The 12,660-nt window shown below is 53.4% G+C and overlaps 1 protein-coding gene across 1 annotated transcript; it reads left to right on the forward strand.

The window, feature by feature from the left end:
- Nucleotides 1-567: 567 nt before the first annotated feature.
- On the forward strand, nucleotides 568-3,641 carry RABAC1 (Rab acceptor 1). Its single transcript, XM_012461534.2, has 5 exons — nucleotides 568-711; nucleotides 989-1,201; nucleotides 1,553-1,650; nucleotides 2,792-2,893; nucleotides 2,976-3,641. The coding sequence occupies exons 1-5, from the start codon at nucleotides 656-658 to the stop codon at nucleotides 3,062-3,064; spliced, it is 558 nt and encodes a 185-aa protein (XP_012316957.1). The 5' UTR covers nucleotides 568-655; the 3' UTR covers nucleotides 3,065-3,641.
- Nucleotides 3,642-12,660: the final 9,019 nt, after the last annotated feature.

Below are 12,660 nucleotides of genomic sequence, written 5' to 3' on the forward strand. Positions count from 1 at the left end.
CTCAGATACCCTTCCAGCAACCATAGCCCCCTCATTAGCCTCAATCTCTTGAGGAATCAATTCCCACAAATTATCTAAATCTTTCTACTCAATATGTGGTCCATGGACTAGCGGCATCAGCATCACCTGGGAACTCAGAAATGCAAATTATGGGCTCCACCCCAGACTTGCTGAATGAGAACATCTGGGCTGGGGACCAGGATTCTGTTTTAGCAAGCCCTTCAGGTGTTTTTTTATGCCCTCTAGAGTCAGAACGACAGCTCTGCACGGTCTCCATCGTGCCCTCCCTGCCCTCCCCGGGAGAGCACACACACCCGCTTCTGCCATTAGAGCTCCCATAACAGCCTCGCTCCTGACAGCCCACCTGTGCCCTCCCGAAACTACAACTCCCACAATGCCCAGAGGAGCGCGCCGTCACTTTCTGGGATTGTATCTTCCAATTGTGCTGCGAGTCAGGCCGCCATCATAGCGCCCACCCTCCCAGCCACCGTCAGGACTACAACTCCCACAGTGCCTGGCGACAGAACTACCGTCCCCAGCTGCTCCCGAGCGGCGCCACGTCGGCTCCGCAGGGTGGGGCCGGACTCAGGCGGTGCCGGCAGGGTCTGCAGGGTACCGGGCTAGTTACCGCAGCTCTACCCCTCACGACGCAGACATGGCAGCCCCGAAGGACCAGCAGAAGGATGCCGAGGCGGAAGGGCTGAGCGCCACGTGAGCGAGCCGGCTCTAGCCCCATGGACCTGACACCCGGAGTCCCGGCCCCCTGCCCTCTCCTCCCTTGAGTTCCCGGAGTCCCAGCCCCGAGACGCCGAAGTCTTGGTCCCCGGTCTCCTCTTCTGGGACCCTGGAGTCTGAACCCTTAGCCCCCTTTCCCTCTGCGGGCCAGGAGTCTGGAGTCCCGGGAGGGAGTCCAGGCTTAGCCCCCTTATTGCGCGGGGATCTGGGCCTCCATCCCGGTCCACCACTGACCCAGCCCCGCCCCTCGCAGGACCTTGCTGCCGAAGCTGATCCCCTCTGGTGCAGGCCGGGAGTGGCTGGAGCGGCGTCGGGCGACCATCCGGCCCTGGGGGACCTTCGTGGACCAGCAGCGCTTCTCACGGCCCCGCAATCTGGGCGAGTTGTGCCAGCGCCTCGTACGCAATGTGGAGTACTACCAGAGCAACTATGTGTTCGTTTTCCTGGGCCTTATCCTGTACTGCGTGTGAGTGCCTTCCGGGCCCCACACCCGCACTCTCCCTCCCCGGCTAGACCCCTCCTCTCCCGGCTCAGGCCCCGCCCCCACCGCCCCGTTCTTCCTCTCACCGCCCAGGCCCCTCCTCTCACCGCCCAGGCCCCGCCCCCAAGGATTGGCTCTGCTAGACCTACCTTGTTACTAAAGGGCCAAGTCACTACCCCATCACCACCCTGGCCAGGATGCGGGGTGACTAAATGTCACCTGGCTCTCCCTGGTCTCCAGGATGTAGCTTGCCGCACACCGGTGGAGAAGGCCAGGGCTCCCTGGCTGGCCTAGCCCCAGCTGCCTGACTGCTGCCTCCCTGCACTCCTCCTCCAGGGTGACATCCCCTATGTTGCTGGTGGCTCTGGCTGTCTTTTTCGGCGCCTGTTACATTCTCTATCTGCGCACCTTGCAGTCCAAGCTTGTGCTGTTTGGTGAGAAATCCCCTGCGCATATGAATCCTTGGTCCCTCACATCCTGGTCTTCTGGAATTACAGACCTCAGACCCCAAACCCAAGTCCTTCAAAACCCAAGTCGGCCCAAGCCTAGATGTAGACTGGGTCCCCCAAACCTGATCCCTTAATATCTCAAAACAGATGCTCCCACCGAGTCTCGGCCCCCTAAATTGCAATTCCTCAAACCCAGATTCCACCTGTCTGCTGTGCCTTAAACCTACTTCTCTCCAAATCACGTGACTCCTTCCCTCTCCCTCCTCCCCTCGCCGCTCTCTGCGGCAAGCATCAGCTGCAGGCGCCCACACTGGACACCAGGTGGCGACCTTACACTGGTCTAGATTTGTTCCCGTCCCTTTTCTGGCTTTCTGGGATGTGACCAGAAAGACCTTGAGACTTAGAGAGGAAAACTGAGGAGTATGTTTCATGTGGTTCCCAGACTAGTACCAAGGACCACTGGGAAAACAAAATGCCAGGGAAATTCCCCCCAGGGGAAAATCAAGGTTTGGAGTGCGGTCAGGGAGTTGGGATGGGATGGTCAGGTAGACCCGCGGCAAGTTATGTGTATGACAGACTGGGGCAGAGGAGGGGGCGGGTGGAGGGAGCACCTGAAGCACAGCCATGACTTGGCTTCAGCTGATCGCCGTCACCAGAGCGTGCAGACCCCATTTCCCATACCTCTGTGAGAAGCCTGAAGTTGGTAGTTTTATGTGAAATCATTCACTTTGCCAGCCACAAATCACATTCTTGCAAAACATCTCAAAAAACGCATCCACCGGTCAGATTTGGCCCTCGGGCCACCAGTTTGAGACCCCTGGTCTGCGTGAGGGTTGCAGCAGAAGAGCAGAGTAGTCTGGGGAGCAGGAAGCTGGGATCCCAGGAGCTTTCTAGAGGATGTGGACCAGAGGGCAGAGGGTGGGGCTGAGGCAGGTGAGGATGGTGTGCTGTGTTCTGGAGGGGAGTTGGGACAGCAGGTGAACAGGACCTGGAGGGCCTTGGCATGAGGAGTTTGGATTCAATCCCAAGGTCCTAGAGCCTGTATAGATTGTTGGGGGATAGTAGGTGTTGCTCTGGGAGAGGGCATGGAGGGTGGGAACAGCGCCCCAATGCCGTCTGCCCCCAGGCCGAGAAGTGAGCCCAGCCCATCAGTACGCTCTGGCTGGAGGCATATCCTTCCCCTTCTTCTGGCTGGCTGGTGCCGGCTCGGCCGTCTTCTGGGTGCTGGGTGAGTACAGGGTCTGAGCGGCTGGGGTGGATGGTGGGGCCAGGTGCAGGAGCGTGGCCCTGAGCTGCCGGCTTTCCTGCAGGAGCCACCCTGGTAGTCATCGGCTCCCACGCTGCCTTCCACCAGATTGAGGCTATGGACGGGGAGGAGCTGCAGATGGAACCCGTGTGAGGTGCTGCTGGGACCTGCCGGCCTCCCCGGCCAGCCGCCCCCCGCCCCTGCCCACCCCGGTCCTGCACAGGTCTGCTGCTGCTTGGGCCCACAGCGCTGCCCCATCACAAGCCTGGGGAGGGATTCTGCCTTTGAAAATAAAGCTGTTACAGGTGTCATTCAGCAAATACTCCCCCAGCATCTTCTGTGGGTCTCTGTGGGTGGAGCTGGGAATAGTGCAGAGACCAGGGTTGGCGTGGAGCCTGGGGTGTGGGCAAGACGATCAACAAGGTAAACAGGTCAAATATTATGGGATGTCCAATGGTGGTGAGTGCTGAGGAGGAGAAAAGGGTTGAGAAAGACAGTGTGCCAGGCATCCCCGAGACCACCCCCAGGTTTGATGTTTCTCTAGGACTTGGGGCTGAGTATGCAGTTACACTCATAGCTCTGATTTACTCTCATCAAAGGATATGAAGCTGTCAGCAAAAGGAAAAGGTGCGTGTGGCGAACTCGGGAAACCTGGCATACACTTCCAGAGGGCACACCTAATTCCTCCAGCAGTGTATCATGGCGACATGTGTGAAATGTCAGCCAGGGGCCGGGCGCGGTGGCTCAAGCCTGTAATCCCAGCACTTTGGGAGGCCGAGGCGGGTGGATCACGAGGTCGAGAGATCGAGACCATCCTGGTCAACATTGTGAAACCCCGTCTCTATTAATACAAAAAAATTAGCTGGGCACGGTGGCGCGTGCCTGTAATCCCAGCTACTCAGGAGGCTGAGGCAGGAGAATTGCCTGAACCCAGGAGGCGGAGGTTGCGGTGAGCCGAGATCGCGCCATTGCACTCCAGCCTGGGTAACAAGAGCGAGACTCCGTCTCAAAAAAAAAAAAAAAAAAAAGAAATGTCAGCCAGGGACATTCTGATCAGAGCCTCAGCAACCTTGGTTTCATGGGGACGGTTTCTTGGACCTTCTCTCTGACACATACCAAAATCCAGTCTCCCAGAAAGAAGGCCGGTGCTTGGCACAAACAGCCTAGATAGATACAGTCAGCCACTCTTATCAGGCAATGAGAAGAACCCTCCTGACACCCAAGTTCCCAGCCAAGCACCGGTTGTGCACCCAGGCCTGTCTAAGGACAGCAGTCTGGGGTGAAGCCTGCCATGTTGACTCTTTTCTACACAGAGAAAGTTCTGGAGTGAGTTGCGGGTTAAAGAGGGTGGCCAGAAAAGGCCTCCCTGACGTGACATTCATCAAAGACCTAAATTGAGATGAGAGCAGGACTAACCCAGATCCTTTGGAGGAATAATGATGGGGGCAGAGGAAGCCACAGGGGCATAAGCTGGGAGATAGATGGCAGCAGCCAGGAGGCGTGAAGGCAGCCAGGAGGCAGGTGTGGCTGGAGCAGATGAGCAAGGGGGACAGGGTGGGAGGCCAGGGAGCCTTACGGGACACGGTGAAGGCTTTGGGTTTTACTCCGCATGAGATGAAAGAGATGCACTTTGCTTTTGTGAGAGGGTTTCGCTTTGTTTCCCAGCCTGGTCTCCAGTTCCTGGGCTCAAGCGATCCTCCCCCTGCAGCTTCCCAAAGTGCTGGGACTACCGGTGTGACCCACTATGTCCAGCCCAGTTTGCCTCTTGCCTTTTCTTTTTTGAGATAGGGTCTTGCTCTATGGGCCAGGCTGGCGTGCAGTGGCGTGATCACCGCTCACTGCAGCATCCGCCTCTCTGGCTCAAGTGATCCTCCCACCTCAGCCTCCTGAGCAGCAGAGACCACAGGTGCACGCCACCACACCCACTAATTGTTTTTTAACTTTTCATTAGACAGGGTCTCACTGTGTTGCCTGGGCTGGTCTCAAACTCCTGAGCTAAAGCCATCCTCCTGCCTCAGCCTCTCAAAGCACTGGGATTACAGGCATGAGCCATTGTGCCCGGTCCAGTTTGCCTTTCATTGTGAGGTGGAGGCTGCCACGTGGGAACACTCACAAGAGAAAAACTCACTTGGGAGGGAACATGCCAGGCAGATGAAGACAACAAGGGAGGTGGCCAGAGGGCCTGAGAAGTGACTTTATTTTTTATTTTTATTTATTTAGAGACAGAGTTTCACTCTTGTTGCCCAGGCTGGAGTGCAGTGGCACAATCTCGGCTCACTGCAACCTCCGCCTCCTGGGTTCTAGCAATTCTCCTGCCTCAACCTCCCTAGTAGCTGGGATTACAGGCACCTGCCACCACACCCAGCTAATTATTTGTATTTTTAGTAGAGACAGGGTTTCACTATGTTGGCCAGGCTGGTCTCGAACTCCTGACCTTAGGCAGTCCACCCGCCTCAGCCTCCCAAAGTGCTGGGATTACAGGTGTGAGCCACTGCGCTCAGTTTACTTGTTTATTTTTTTGAGACAGAGTCTCTGTTGCCCAGGCTGGAGTACAATGGTACAATCTCGGCTCACGGTAACCTTCACCTCCCAGATTCAAGCGATTCTCCTGCCTCAGCCTCCCGACTAGTTGGGATTACAGGTTTCCACTAACACCTGGCTAATTTTTGTATCTTTAGTAGAGACAAGATCTCACCATATTGGCCAGGATGGTCTTGATTTCCCAACCTTGTGATCTGCCTGCCTCAGCCTTAATTTTAAAAATATGATTAAGGCTGGGCACCGTGGCTCATGCCTGTGTAATCCTAACACTTACTTTGGGAGGCCAAGGTGGGAGGATTGCTTGAGCTGGAGTTTGAGACCAGCCTGGATAATATAGTGAGAAAAAAAAAAAATTAACTGGGCATGGTAGTGCGGGCATGTAGTCCCAGCCACTTGGGAGGCTGAAGTGGGAGGATCACTTGATCCCAGGACTTCAGTGCTGCAGTGAGCCATGCCTGCACCACTGCACTCCAGCCTGGGCAACACAGAGAAACCCCATCTCTAAAAATAATAATTTAAAAAAAAAAGGGCAGCGGTGGCTCCTGCCTGTAATCCCAGCGCTTTGGGAAGCCAAGGTGGGTGGACTGCATGAGCTCAGGACTTTGAGACCAGCGTGGGCAATGTGGCAAGACCCTGTCACTACAAAAAATACAAAAATTATCCAGGTGTGATGGCACATGCCTGTGGTCCCCGCTACTTGGGAGGCTAAGGTGAGAGGATTGCTTGAGCCCAGGAGGTCAAGGCTGCAGTGGGCCGAGATTGCACCACCACTGCATTCCAGCCTGGGTGAAAGTGAGACCCTGTCTCAAAAGAAGCCGGGGTAGGGGAGAGGGGGGTGTGTGCAGATTAAATAGAAAATTGCAAGTTAGCCCAGGCACAATGGCTCATGTCTGTAATCCCAGCACTTTGGGAGGCCGAGATGGGTGGATCACCTGAGGTCAGGAGTTTGAGACCAGCCTGGCAATCATGGCAAAACCCCATCTCCACTAGAAATACAAAAATTAGCTGGGCATAGTGGCGCATGCCTGTAATCCCAGCTACCTGGGAGGCTGAGGCAGGAGAGTTGCTTGAACCTGGGGGCAGAGGTTGCAGTGAGCCAAGATCACACCACTGCACTGCAGCCTGGGTGACAGAGCGAGACTCCATCTCAAAAAAAAAAAAAAGATAAAGAAAACTGCAAGTGACCTCTATGACTTGTATTCTGTTTCTATTGGACACACTGGCTTAGATGCTGGGGAAATGGCAGTGCTGGAAACAGACAAGGCCCTGCCATCTGCGAACTCACATTCAGTAGGAGACATGCAGGAAACACATATAGAACCACCAACAAGGGGCTGGGTGCAGTGGCTCATGCCTGTAATCTCAGCACTTTGGGAGGCCGAGGCAGGCAGATCACCTGAGGTCAGGAGTTCGAGAACAGCCTGACCAATATGGTGAAACCATCTCTACTAAAAATTAAAGATTAGCTGGGCATGGTGGTGGGTCCCTGTATCCCAGCTCCTCGGTAGGTTAAGGCAGGAGAATCACTTGAATCCGGGAGGTGGAGGTTGCAGTGAGCTGAGATCACACCACTGCACTCCAGCCTGGGCGACAGAGTGAGATTCTGTCTCAAAACAACAACAACAATCAGGACACTCAGGGAGAAGAGTGGTAAACGCTCCAGACCCAAACAAAGGAGACCGCTTGAGACGAGAGCTGCTCAGTGGGCAGGGCCTTGCTGGGGATTGAGGGGCTGCTTGGCCCTCGGAGTAGGTCTTGGGGAAGAATGTTGGAGCCAGAGGGAACAGCAGGTGCAGAGGCCGTGAGGTCAGATCTGCTTGATGACAGGGCAGAGCTCCTGGCCAGCCCCAGAGACCATGTTGGGGAGGACAATTGGGGGCCAGATCACGCAGGACCTGTGGGCCATGCTAAGGTCTTTGGATTTTGCCTTAACATGTGAAACCATAGAAGGACGTTGAACAGGGAAGAGGCAGGGTTAAGTGTGAATGTTAGAACTATCCCTCTGGAGGCCGGGCATGGTGGCTCACGCCGGTAATGCCAGCACTTTGGGAGGCTGAGTTGAGCACTTTGATAGGGCAACATAGTGAAACCCTGTCTCAATAAAAAAATAAAAATGGCTGGCACGGAAGGATCGCTCGAGCCCAGGAGTTTGAGACCAGCCTGGATGACATGGCAAAATTCCGTCTATACTAAAAATACAAAAATTAGCTGGGCACAGTAGCACACACTTGTGGTCCCAGCTACTTGGAAGGGTGAGCTGGGAGAATCACCTGAGCACCACTGCACTCCAGCCTGGGCAACCAGAGAGAAAGGAAGGGAAAGAAAAGAAAGAAAAAGAAAGGAAGGAAAGGAAGGAGGAAGGGAAGGGGGAAGGGAAAGGAAGGGAAAAAGGAAAGGAAGGAAGAAGGAAGGAAGGAAGAAATTATTCTTGAGGTTGTGTGAGAGATGGGCTAGAGGGAGTGAGACCAGGGAGGATGATCCTGGAGAAGATCCCAGCAGGGAAGTGGTGTGGAGAGGCGGGACAGTGAAGAGATTCAGGAGGTTGAAGGACAGGTCTTGGTGGCTGACCTGCGTGGGAGCTGAGTGGGAGGAAGCAGGAAGACTCCCAGGTTTCAGGCTTTCCACAAGATGGGAAGACCAGGGGGCCTGAGTATCTGCGTCCACACCAGAGTGCACTTCCAGAATCTGCCACCAGAGGGCAGACAAATGCTTCCACCAGGGAGGGAGCCAGAGATGGACACATCCTAGGGGACCAGGCACGGCGGGGACCTGGAGTGCCCCCACCCAAGTCAGGTCACCTGGTCCTACTCAGAGGCCAGGGTTCCAATCCCAATTTTGGAGTAGCAGAGGGCGTTCGTTTGTTGACCTCAATGTCAGTATTCCCCCCAGCGAGACTGAGTGTCTGTGCCCATGTTGGTGGGTAGATGCTAGGTTCAGTCTACATCGCTGAGCTTGCAGTGAATATGGTTGAGATGTCTTGCTTGGAGGCTACTGACGTCAAGGACCCAAGCACCCAGTTCTTAAATCACTGAGGCAGTGGGCTGGAGCTGTGGGTCAGGGGGAGGTTGATACTCAGGCCAATGGCCTATTCTGAAGGCAACTGGCTACAGGTCTCAATTCTGGTGTTGTTATTGAAATGCTAAGACCAGAAACTTCCATCTGGGTTGATCAAAACTAGGCTCCTGGGGCCAGATGTGGCAGTTCATGCCTGTAATTCCAGCACTTTGGAAGGACAAGATGAGAGGATCACTGGAGCCCAGGAGTTCAAGACCAGCCTGGGCAGCATAGTGAGACTCCATTAAAAAAAAAAAAAAAAAGACCAGGTGCGGTGGCTCATGCCTGTAATCAGCACTTTGGGAGGCCGAGGTGGGTGGATAACCTAAGCAGGAGTTTGAGACCAGCCTGGCCAACATGGTGATATCCTGTCTCAAAAAAAGCAAAAAACACTGGATGCGGTGGCTCACGCCTGTAATTCCAGCACTTTGGGAGGCCAAGGCGGGCAGATCATGAGGTCAAGAGATTGAAACCATTCTGGCCAACATGGTGAAACCCCATCTCTATTAAAAATACAAAAGTTAGCTTGGCGTGGTGGCATGTGCCTGTAGTCCCAGCTACTCTGGGAGGCTGAGGCAGGAGAATTGCTTGAACCCAGGAGGCGGAGGTTGCAGTGAGCCAAGGTCGTGCCACTGTACTCCAGCCTGGTGACAGACTTCATCTCAAAAATAAATAAATAAAAATAGAAATAAATAAATTAATTCAATAAATAAAAAACCAAGGCCAGGCACAGTGGCTCATGCCTGTAATCCCAGCACTTCAGGAGACCAAGGAGGGTGGATCACCTTAGGTTGAAAGTTCAATACCAGTGTGACCAACATGGAGAAACTCTGCCTTTACTAAAAATACAAAATTAGCCAGGTGTGGTGGCTCGTGCCTGTAATCTCAGCTACTCGGGAGGCTGAGGCAGGAGAATCACTTGAACCCAGGAGGCGGAGGTTGCAGTGAGCCGAGATTGTGCCATTGCACTCCAGCCTGGGCAACAAGAGCGAAACTCATTCTCAAAAATAAATAACTAATAAAAACAAAAAAACTAGGGTCCCATTTCTCTGGTTTGGTTTGGGGTAGGAGAAATTGGAGGGCTTGGTGTCTCATCAAGGGGACAGAGACCAAGGATCTCATGTCTAATTTGGTAACAGAGTCTGGGATCCAGCTGGCTGGTTGGAGGTGACAGATTGGGAATTTGGTTGTCTTGTTTGGTGATATAGCCTGGGCTTCAGTTTCTGATTTGGGGTAACAGTAATTGGAGATCTGTTTGAGAGGCTGAGGTGGGAGGATTGCCTGAAGCCAGGAGTTTGAAAGGAGATTGGCTAATAAAATGAAGTCCCGTCTCTACAAAAAATAAAAAATTAGCTGGGCATTGTGGTACATGCCTGTGGCTCCAGCTACTGGGGAGGCTGAGATGGAAGGGTCACTCGAATCCAAGGGTCTGAGGCTGCAGTGAGCTAGGATAATGATACTGCACTCCAGCCTGGGAGTCCCTGTCTTTAAAAAGGAAAAATGCAGCGGGTTCAGTTCTCAGTTTTTTTTTTTTTTTTAGATGGATTCTTGCTCCGTCTCCCAGGCTGGATTTCAGTGGCATGATCTCGGCTCACTGCAACCTCCACCTCCTGTGTTCAAGGGATTCTCCTGCCTCAGTCTCCTGAGTAGCTGGGATTACAGGTGTGCGCCACCACACCCGGCTAATTTTTTGTACTTTTAGTAGAGATGGAGTTTCACCATGTTGGTCAGGCTGGTCTTGAACTCCTGACCTCAGGTGATCCGCCCACCTTGGCCTCCTAAAGCGCTAGGATTACAGACGTGAGCCACTGTGCCCAGCCCAGTTCTCAAACTTTAAGTGACAGATTAGAGACTTCTGTCTGGTTGAGGTGACAGGAACCAGAGTTGTTGGAGGTGGCAGAGACTGATGTTCTTGTCTAAGTTGGGGTGATGGGGGCTGAGATTCTAAGGTCTGTTTGGGGTGAAAGACTGTGTTCTGATTGTCTAGTTTCTCATGACCAAGACTGGGAGTCCTGGCCCCTCCTTAGGGGTATTGGATGCGGGATCTCGGCTCTTTTGAGGTGACACTGGGTTGAGACTGAAATTTAGGGTTTGGGGTACCAGACTGAGGGTTTGATGACCACTTTAGAGCAGCAGTAACTGGGGATCCGGTGAACTCCACTGGGGTGTCTGAGACTCGAGGTCTGGTTATCTCACTTTGGTGCCAGAGGCCACCAGTCCAATTGTCTGGTTTGGGGTTACAGAGACCAAAGGACTGGTCATCTAATTTGAAGTGATGACCAAAGCCCTGGGGGTCAGGTCCTCGGTTTGGGGTGGAATACCTGGGGCAACCAGTTGGCTAGCTTGAGGCTGCAGCCACTAGGGGTCTGTCTGCCTAGCTGGGGTAACAGACTGGGATCTGGTTGGATAGTATGAGGTGCTGAGATCAGGGGTCCAGATGTCCAGTTTGGGACGACAGAAGTGGGAGTTAGCCTGGGAAACATAGCAAGACCCTGTCTCAATAAAAAATAAAAATGGCTGAGCGCGGTGTCTCACACCTGTAATCCCAGCACTTTGGGAGGCTGAGGCGGGCAGATCATGAGGTCAGGAGTTGGAGACCAGCCTGACCAACATGGTGAAATCCCATTTCTACTAAAAATACAACAATTAGCCAGGCATGGTGGCACATGCCTGTAATCCTAGCTACTTGGGAGGCTGTGGCAGGAGAATTGCTTGAATCTGGGAGATGGAGGTTGCAGTAAGCCGAGATCGCGCCACTGTACTCCAGCCTGGGCGACAGAGTGAGATTCCGTCTCAAAAAAATAATAATAAATAGGGCTGGACGCGGTGGCTCACGCCTGTAATCCCAGCACTTTGAGAGGCCGAGGCGGGTGGATCATGAGGTCAAGAGATCGAGACCATCCCGGTCAACATGGTGAAACCCCGTCTCTACTAAAAATACAAAAAATTAGCTGGGCATGGTGGCGCGCGCCTGTAATCCCAGCTACTCAGGAGGCTGAGACAGGAGAATTGCCTGAACCCAGGAGGTGGAGGTTGCGGTGAGCCGAGATTGCGCCATTGCACTCCAGCCTGGGTGACAAGAGCGAAACTCCGTCTCAAAATAATAATAATAATTAATAAATAAAAATAAATCAGCTGGTCATGGTGGTGCGGGCCTGTAGTCCCAGCTACTCAGGAAGCTGAGGTGGGAGGATCACGTGAGCCCAGAAGGTCCAGGCTGCCATGAGTTATGATCGCACCACTGTATTCCAGCCTGGGTGAAACTATGAGTCTTGAAAAAGGAAAAAAAAAGCAGAAATGGAGGTTTTTTTGCCTAGATTGGAGTGACTAAAACAGGGGGCTCTGGTTTCTAATTTTGTGGGATAAAGACTGGGATCCCAGGACCTAGCTTGGGGCACAAAGACTGGGAAGCTGAATTTCGGGTGACAGGGACTCGGAGGTTAGCTGCCTAGTTTGTAATGACAGAGATTAGGAATCGGTTGTCCAGGGTGGGATGAAATGACAGGGGTACCAGGGTCTAGTTTAGGGTGACGCAAAATGGAAGTTAGCTTGCCTCATTTGGCGTGAGTGGGACCAGGGGTCTGGCCATCTAGTTTAGGAGACAGACTGGATGGAGGCTGCTCCACCAGCTGGAGATTAATGGGGCTGCGGGCCCAGATCGCTAGTGTGAGCTCACGTTTTATGCAACGTGTTGCTCAATGTGGGGTGACAGAGCCTAGATGTACAGTTGTCCTGTTTGGGGTGGCAGCGTCTGGGGGTCAGTTGTCCAGGACTATGAGACAGAGACTGGGTCCCAGGGCGATGTATTCAGGGTAACAGAGATGGAGGGTTTGGTTTTATAGTTTTGTTTGTGGGGACAAAACAGAGACCAGGGGACATGTGAGCTCATAGACTCTGGAGGTCCAGTTGCCTAGTTCTGTGGGACAGAGATTAGGGTCCAGAGATTAGGGTCCCTCGATATATCTGGGGTGACAGAGACTGGGGTCTGGTTGTCTTGTGATAATGGCCATTTTAATGCCTATGAGGTAATTTTTGTTTTTTGAGATTGAGTTTTGCTCTTGTTGCCCAGGCAGGAGTGCAGTGGTGTGATCTCTGCTCACTGCAACCTCTGCCTCCTGGGTTCAAGAAATTCTCCTGCCTCAGCCTCCTGAGTA

This window comes from Aotus nancymaae, unplaced genomic scaffold, assembly GCF_030222135.1.
Source record: "Aotus nancymaae isolate 86718 unplaced genomic scaffold, 86718_ANA_hifiasm-v0.15.2.pri h1tg000028l, whole genome shotgun sequence".
In the NCBI taxonomy this organism is placed as follows: Eukaryota; Metazoa; Chordata; class Mammalia; order Primates; family Aotidae; genus Aotus; species Aotus nancymaae.